We start from the raw sequence: 9205 nt of genomic DNA on the forward strand, positions 1-9205 counted from the left end.
CCGGCCCCATTAATGCAAAAAAAACAACAACATTAGTTCACGTTTAAACTCGTTCAAAGACGGTTGGTCCGCGTCATCTTAAACGTACGCAGAAACACACCGCTACCATGACAACCACGACCCGGGGAAACAGCTTTAGTGACGCCTGGACTACACGTATATGGATATTTTTCTAAACGCTATTTTTTTTGTACAATTGGCCGTCTCAACCATACGGACACAGCGTTTTCACTCACATAAACTGAGATTTCTCTAAACGGATAAAAAAGTGAAGAAATAAAAAAAGATCCAATAGACTGGATCAGTGTGGTTATGTTAAACGGAGCTGGTGTTGATGCAATGACATCAAGCGTCAAGCCGTTCACACATACGCATTGAAGCAAAGCGGTTGTCAACAGCAACAACCACACAAAATAATCAGTTTTTGCATTCTTCTTGGTCGCCATAACTTGCTTTTCTGTCTGTTTTGTACGTTTCTTTTCTGTCTGTTTCAAAGAGTTTGGTCTGTTTACGTTTTGAGTCACTGCCGCCGTTTGATTACAGCTAACTGCGCATGCCCATCTACGGTATTTGACAGATCGTGTTCAGTTTTGGCTCTTCGTATGGACAGAGATATTTTTTAGTTTTCAAAAAAAAAAGTTTGCTTAAAAAAACATCCATATTCGTGTAGTCCAGGCCGTAGACGCGTCGGTTCGCTAGATTTAAAAACACGCCACGGAATGTGTGTATACTATAATAATAAGTCGTTATAAATCCACCCCCAGTTCCTGTGTGAATATATTGAATCATTTTGTATCCTTTGTTTATAAACTGTGTCATAAAGGCTGTACATAAACATGGACATGAACGGAGGGTTTCAAAAAAACAACAAAAATAAAAAAACTAACGCCTTGTGTAATAAAGTGTAGTAGTAATGCTTCATATAATAATGACGTTTGCATACAGGGTCACGAATGTCCCCTTTATCTCTGCTGTTAGGGAGGATTCATCAATATATATGAATATATAACACACATATATTTTTTGGGGGGGGTGTTCTGCTCTGTGGTTGGGGGAGCGTAGACGTAGATGATGGGTGTTGATGGGCAGAGAGACAGGCACCCCCGCTGTGCTGAGCACTGAAGAAACAACACCTCTGTGTTTTACACTTTTTACCACTAGAACAGCCATGAGCCTAAAAACATGTTATATCTTTGCACTCTATCAAATTTCAGGACCCTCCTTTCATGACTGTTCCTAGATATGTGCGTTCTACCACCCAGTATCCTTACATTTTCAAAATCACATCAGGATAAGCTAGAATAAAGATATTTCGCAGTTTTTCTGTGTAGGAGGCAGGCTAATTTACAAGCGGCCAACTAGTGGTCGTTAAGTGTAAGTAGCAGCTTCCAATTGTGCATTTGACCCCAGAGGCGGCTCTTATAGTAGGTAAAAAAAGGCACGGCTGTTCTAGTGTTAAAAGAAAATAAAAGAAAGACAGCTTCACTCTTGCTTATTCTGAATCTATATTTCCTTTTTTGTATGATGGCACTGAAGACACACGTTCACACAAGTGGTCGGGGGGACTTCTTCTAGAAGGTTCCCTGGTCGCTTTATAAACTGAAAGGTGGTATTATATTGTTAGAAGTAGCCGCTGTTTTCTTTGTTACGACCTGTAGGTAATGTTATTATTATGATGACCTGTAGGTAATGTTATTATTATTATGGAAGATGTAATGTCCTTCTGTAAATGTTGTTTATCGTTGTTTTACCTGAAATCAATAAAGTTTATTAATGCTTAAAACAAATACTATGTTCATGATTGTGATTTTTAAAATATTGTCCTCTACCCTCCTCTACCTCCTTCTCGTCGTCCCCCTCCCCCTTCCACTCCTCCTCCTTCTCCTCCTCCTCCTCCTCCTCCTCTTCCTCCCCATCAGGATAAGCTAGTATGGAGCTATTTTGCTGTATTTCTGTGTAGGAAGCAGGCTAATTTACAAGCGGCCAACTAGTGGTCGTTGTGTGTAAATAGCAGCTTGAGCATTGTAAAGAGGCGGCTCTTTTCGTAGGTAAAAAAAGCACAGCTGTTTTAGTCCTTAAGTTATTAAATCCAGAGCTGGTGAATCTAGGTTGTTATTCTGTAGCATGTTATTCTAATGCTAATATGCTAATGCTAATATCATTATTCTGAGTCGGGAGCACCAGGGAGGTCACTAGCTCATCACTGAACCTCCTCACATCATCACACAACACGTCAAGGCTAAGACACACACACACACACACACACGGCTGAGACACACACACACACACACACACACACACACATGGCTGAGACCACCCTGCTGCATAGTTCTGAACAGTTTTATAAATGATGGTGTTGCAACAGCAGCAGTCTCTCCTCTCCTCTCCTCTCCTCTCCTCTCCTCTCCTCCTCCTCTCCTCCCCTCCTCTTCTCTTCTCTCCTCTTCTCTTCTCTCCTCTCCTCTCCTCTCCTCTCCACTTAGTAACTCTAGACTACCCCAGACTCTCTCTCTCTCTCTGTCTTTCTCTCTCTCTTTCTCTCTCTCTGTCTGTCTTTCTCTCTCTCTGTCAATCTCTCTCTCTGACTTTCTCTCTCTCTCTCTCTCTCTCTCTCTCTCTCTCTCTCTCTCTCTCTCTCTCTCTCTCTCTCTGACTTTCTCTCTCTCTCTCTCCCCCGCCCTAGCATTCCTATGTCAGTAGATATTACACAGTGGCTGCCTCTCCCTCTCTCTCTCTCTCTCTCTCTCTCTCTCTCTCTCTCTCTCTCTCTCTCTCTCTCTCTCTCTCTCTCTCTCTCTCTCTCTCTCTCCTTGTCCTGTGGTTGTACAAACTCACCTCTCAGCCAATCACAGGGCTGGGATTTAGGGAGCGTCTCTATTGGCCGTCCTGGTTGGGCTCTGAGACAACAGGAAGCTTCTCTGACAAGCAGGAGATGACCAGCTGTGCACCCCTCTGTCAGTGGTGCTTTTCATGACTAGAACACTTCATGTTTTTGTTTAAATTAAGTGGTGTGTAAAGTGAGGGGAAGTATGTATATAATATTATAATAATACTAACTTTTATTTGTATAGCACTTTTCCTGCAAACGTTGCAGCTCAAAGTGCTCCAATCATTACATAATCATAATTTAGTTATTTAGTCATTTAAAGGCAATATTAAAAAGATGGGTTTTTAGTCTTGACTTGAACATATGTGCTGAGGTTGCATCCCTAATGTAAACTGGCAGTGAGACACAATCTGGAGCATAAAATGAGAATGCAGCCTCACCAAATCTCTTCTTTTGTACATGTGGTACACAGAGAAAACCAGCATCAGAAGACCTGAGAGCTCTATTGGGCTGATATGCTAGCAAAAGACCTGAGAGCTCTATTGGGCTGATATGCTAGCAGAAGACCTGAGAGCTCTATTGGGCTGATATGCTAGCAGAAGACCTGAGAGCTCTATTGGGCTGATATGCTAGCAGAAGACCTGAGAGCTCTATTGGGCTGATATGCTAGCAGAAGACCTGAGAGCTCTATTGGGCTGATATGCTAGCAGAAGACCTGAGAGCTCTATTGGGCTGATATGCTAGCAGAAGACCTGAGAGCTCTATTGGGCTGATATGCTAGCAGAAGGTCTGAACATATTCTGCTTCTGTGCCAGTACATATGGGTGCCGAATGTAAATATGTAAATACTTGTGCTATTTTTTTTTTTACATTAAAAACACTCAACATACATGCAATTCATACATACAATGAATTATTATTATTATTATTATTGTTATTATTAATTACATAACGACAAATAACAAAAATCTAAATGATGATGATGATGATGATGGTGATGATGATGATGATGATGATGATGAAGAGACAAATTAAATAACAATTAAATAAAAATAAAAGGTGTCAGGACTGCTTCAGTGAGCTCTCCCCCTCCCCCCCTCTCCCCCCCTTCCCCCCTCCCCCCCGACATGTATAGATGTAACCGATGTGTTTATTTAATTTATATTTCTCCAAGAATCCTTTTTGCTTTTTACTAATGTTTTATTGTTGGTATTCATGTATGTATCGTTTCTGTGTATTATTTATTTTAATAAATTAAAGCTTTTAATTTATTAAGTTGTGACCTTTGACACCTTTACTTTCATTTCCTATTCCTTTATGCTTCGCGGTAATTCTCTTCAGACGGCAATGAGCCATGATGAGGAGAGGTAAGCATTGACAGAGCTCCCGTGAGCTAGCATGTTAAAACTCGGTTAAAACAGGGTATAAACATAGGACAAAGTTCCATGCCTGTTGTACAAGTTATCTATGCTTTTGGTTAGTATTATAATGTGCATTTCACAGCGAGGATGTTTTTTTTGTTGAACTTTACAACAATGTGCTAGTTCAGCTTAAGCTAGCCAGTTAGCCATGTGCGCACGAGTGGTCTCTCACACAATCGCTGCTGTTCATTTCTTCTTGAAGGTGTGTCGTGAGAGCCAGTGTATGCTGTGAATGCTCATTCTATTTCTGTGTGCAACAGGTGTGTGTATGCAACAGAATAAACCCCTCTACTGTCCGGCAAGAAGTTGTCCGTCTCAATTGTTAACACAACGCAGAGATCCAGTGTGTCAGCCTACACCGGCTACATACAGATCACATGAATAACAGTTGTACACATGCGAAACATGAAAACAAACACACACACACACACACACACACCCACACACCCACCCACACGCACACACACACACACACGGCACGGAAAATGTTGACGCTCCCTAAACCGGTAGCAGTCCTGTTTTAAGCCCCGCCCTGTTTTCCACAGGAGGCGGAGAGAGGTGGAGGAGAGGGGGAGGAGAGAGGGGGAGGAGAGGGGGAGGAGAGGGGGAGGAGAGGAGGAGAGAGGCGGACAGCCCTCAGACACCCGGACGCCTGGCGCGGGGAACAGGTTCCAACAGATAGACAGAGCAGAACAGAGGAGAGGAGAGAGGAGAGCAGCAGGGACACACACACACTCACACACACACACACACACACACACACACACACACACACAGTCTCTCTCTCTCTCTCTCTCTCACACACACACACACACACACACCGAGCAGTCACCGATCGCAGAGCCCTCAGACCCGTCAGCGCGGACAACGTAACGAGTATTTCCTTCCTTGAACTCCTGTTGTGCGACTCCGTGGAACTCTACTACTACTACTACTACTACTACTACTACTACTACTACTACACACACACACACACACACACACACACACACACACACACACACACAGAGACACACACATGTACGCGAGAAGGAGGAAGGCACAGAGGAATATCGGTCAATATCCACAGAGGAATTCTTATTTTTTTAAGAAGGGCTTAAAGTTCTAACTCGTCCGTGGGAGTAGGAGCTTTTGGTTTTTTTGGTGTGTGTGTGTTCTTTTTTTCTTTCTCTCTCCCCCAAGGAAAGACAATCCAACAAAGAAAAGGCAGAGAGGAGGAGGAGGAGGAGGAGGAGGAGGAGGAGGGAGGGGAGTCACACACACAGCCGGCTAGCTGGAGCACTAGCTCTGTTCTGGGAGAGACTGAGAGGAGAGGGGAGACAGAGACAGAGAGAGAGAGAGAGAGAGAGAGAGAGAGAGAGAGAGAGAGAGAATCCGCCGCAAAGAAAGAAAGCAGAGCATGGCGGGGGCCATGGTGTGTAAGGCTCTGTTCGCCACGGATTACCCCAACCCCTCCAACCGACCCACGCCGTTTCTTTTCCAAATATTCCTCTTATTATCCGCGTCGGGATTCCTGGCGGTCGCTCGCGGGCAGCAGTACGGCGGCGGCGGGGGCGGAGACCGTGGTATGTCCGTCCCGGAGCACGGCTTCTGCCAGCCCATCTCCATCCCGCTGTGCACCGACATCGCCTACAACGAGACCATCATGCCCAACCTGCTGGGCCACACCAACCAAGAGGACGCCGGGCTGGAGGTGCACCAGTTCTACCCCCTGGTCAAGGTCCAGTGTTCCCCGGACCTCAAGTTCTTCCTGTGCTCCATGTACGCGCCCGTGTGCACGGTGCTGGAGCAGGCGCTGCCCCCTTGCCGGTCCCTGTGTGAGCGCGCCCGCCAGGGGTGCGAGGCGCTGATGAACAAGTTCGGCTTCCAGTGGCCCGACAGCCTGGCGTGCGAGAGCTTCCCCGTGCACGGCGCCGGAGAGCTCTGCGTGGGCCAGAACATGTCGGACAGGGGTTCCTCCGGGGGGGGCGGTGGAGGCGGGGCTGGGGGACTGAGCCAGGACGCCACGCCCGCCTCCCCGTTCTTCCCCGGCGGAGGCCGTGGCCATCACCCCTCCCACAACAACAACAACAACAACCACCAGGTCAGAGGCGGGGTAGGAGGTCAACAACACTTCTTCAAGTGTCCGGCGGCTCTCAAGGTCCCACCGTACCTCAACTACCGCTTCCTGGGCGAGGAGGACTGCGGGGCGCCCTGCGAGCTCCACGGGGGGCGGCGCGGGGGGATGTACTTCAACGAGGAGGAGCTCCGCTTCGCCCGCATCTGGATCGGCATCTGGTCGGTGCTGTGCTGCGCCTCCACCCTCTTCACCGTGCTCACCTACCTGGTGGACATGAAGCGCTTCAGCTACCCGGAGCGACCCATCATCTTCCTGTCCGGCTGCTACACCATGGTGTCCGTGGCCTACATCGCCGGCTTCCTCCTGGAGGATCGGGTGGTCTGCAATGAGCGCTTCTTCGACGCCAACGACGCCAACGGAGGCGTGAACGGCATCGCGGGGGTGGGGCGCACGGTCGTCCAGGGCACCAAGAAGGAAGGCTGCACCATCCTCTTCATGATGCTGTACTTCTTCAGCATGGCCAGCTCCATCTGGTGGGTGATCCTGGCGCTCACATGGTTCCTGGCCGCCGGGATGAAGTGGGGCCACGAGGCCATCGAGGCCAACAGCCAGTACTTCCACCTGGCGGCGTGGGCGGTGCCCGCCGTGAAGACCATCACCGTCCTGGCGGTGGGGCAGGTGGTTAAGTTCATTAATAACCAGGCTGAAGCTTCATCAATCATCTCAGAGGGTTTATTTAAATCTCGCAAGAGGGGTCTCTGTACTGTCAACATAGGGTTACAAAAGCCCACCTCTCTATGTGGTTAGTTCAACTTATAGTTTCAACATTCAGTTCTTTGCACCACATCACCTGGGTGGGTACAGATAAGACAGAGCATCATTATGTCACTTAAGCCTTGGAGAGAAGGGAGTGAGAGTTACTCTTTATCTAGCACCTGCAGTTTTAGTCTCATACCATTCTTGTTATTCATACAGTCTCCAGTGAACATAATATTATGATTATTGTATTAAATAATAATAATAATAATAATAAAACATTAGACTTATATAGCGCTTTTCTAGACACTCAAAGACGCTTTACAAACTGAAAAGATTGAGTAGTAATAATAAAAAGAAACAAAAGGTAAATAGAAGAAAGTATAGGGGTCTAATTAAGGTAGTGCTGGGGACACGTGGGAAGGGGAGGGGGAGAGGGTTAACTGGTGAAGGCGAGCTTGAAGTGGTGGGTTTTGAGGGCCTGTTTAAATGTTGGGAGGGTGTTGCCTTGTCTGATGTGGTTGGGGAGGACGTTCCAGAGGGACGGGGCTGCGGCTGAAAAGGCCCTATCACCCCAGGTCCGGAGCTTGGTCCTGGTGGTCTTCTTGTTATTCATACAGTGTTCAGTGAACATAATATCATGATTATTGTATTAACACTAGAACAGCCGTGTCTTCTTTACCTACTATAAGAGCCGCCTCGGGCCCCCTTTTTCACAATGCTAAGCTGCTACTTACACACAACGACCACTAGTTGGCCGCTTGTAAATTAGCCTGCTTCCTACACAGAAAAACTGCAAAACAGCTTTATACTAGCTTCTCCTGATGTGATGTTGAAAATGTAAGAATGCTGGGTGGTAGAACGCACATATCTAGGACAAGTCATGAAAGGAGGGTCCTGAAATTTGACCGAGTGCAGAGATAGAACCCTTTTCTTTACTCACGGCTGTCCTAGTGTTAACAACGTGTTTCTCCCGCAGGTGGACGGGGACGTCCTGAGCGGCGTGTGCTTCGTGGGCGTCCAGAGCGTCGACGCCCTCCGAGGCTTCGTCCTGGCGCCGCTCTTCGTCTACCTCTTCGTCGGGACGTCCTTCCTGCTGGCCGGGTTTGTGTCGCTGTTCCGCATCCGGACCATCATGAAGCACGACGGCACCAAGACGGAGAAGCTGGAGAAGCTGATGGTCCGAATCGGCATCTTCAGCGTCCTCTACACCGTCCCGGCCGCCATCGTCATTGCCTGCTACTTCTACGAGCAGGCGTTCCGCGAGCAGTGGGAGCGCACGTGGGTGGCGCGCACCTGCAAGAGCTACGGCGTCCCCTGCCCCCCCTCCTCCCACTCCAACTCCCGCTCCCAGTCCTCGTCGCCAGCTAGCCCGGACTTCACGGTGTTCATGATCAAGTACCTCATGACCCTGATCGTGGGGATCACCTCGGGGTTCTGGATCTGGTCCGGGAAGACGCTGAACTCCTGGAGGCGGTTCTACACCAGGCTGGCCAATAGCAAACAGGGAGAGACCACTGTGTGATTGGATGATTGGTCGCGTTGGTGGTTGGATGATTAAGGGGACGGGGGGGGCGGGGTGGGAGGGGGGGGGGCGCTGGATGTGTATCGTTGTGATTGGACGTGGAGGTGGAGGTGACCCCCCCCCCCATGCTGTGATGTCACCGGACGTAAGGTGGCTGCCTATTGGTCCCCAGGCTGGGAAAGACTCGTTCCTGATTGGTCCCCACGCTGGGATAGACTCACTCGTCCCCTATTGGCTAACTGACTGACAGACTCAATGATGCGTCTAGGAACTGAACGATAATTATTTTTTGATTGGGTGGGAGGAAGGGGGGAGGAAGGGGGGAGGGGGGGTTTAGTAGGTGATGCCTTCCAGAGACACTTATTGGTATATGATGATGATGATGATGATGATGATGATGTTTTTATTGTACATAAAGCATTTTGTGAGATTTTTGTAAGTATATATTTGTATTTAAACAGATCAACATTTTTTTTCCCGTTTTTTCTGTCTTTGTCCAAAAACACTTTTCTTCATACGATGGAAATGTGCCCTCCCGACTCAACCAATCATCGTCCAGCATGCCCTGCAGTGCATTATGGGTCTGGTGGTCATGTGACAGGGCTGCAGATCAGCAG

General features: G+C 48.0%; 1 protein-coding gene across 1 annotated transcript; it reads left to right on the top strand.

Annotated features, from left to right (window-relative positions):
• Positions 1 to 5647: 5647 nt before the first annotated feature.
• On the top strand, positions 5648 to 8588 carry LOC308166788 (frizzled-1-like; the record flags this gene model as incomplete). The annotated part of the gene is made up of 2 exons (XM_080541114.1): positions 5648 to 6985; positions 8043 to 8588. 2 exons carry the CDS (start codon positions 5648 to 5650, stop codon positions 8586 to 8588), a joined length of 1884 nt encoding a protein of 627 aa, XP_080397240.1.
• Positions 8589 to 9205: the final 617 nt, after the last annotated feature.

The sequence above is a fragment of the Nansenia antarctica genome (genome assembly GCF_963989245.1).
Source record: "Nansenia antarctica genome assembly, chromosome: 10".
Taxonomy (NCBI): Eukaryota; Metazoa; Chordata; class Actinopteri; order Argentiniformes; family Microstomatidae; genus Nansenia; species Nansenia antarctica.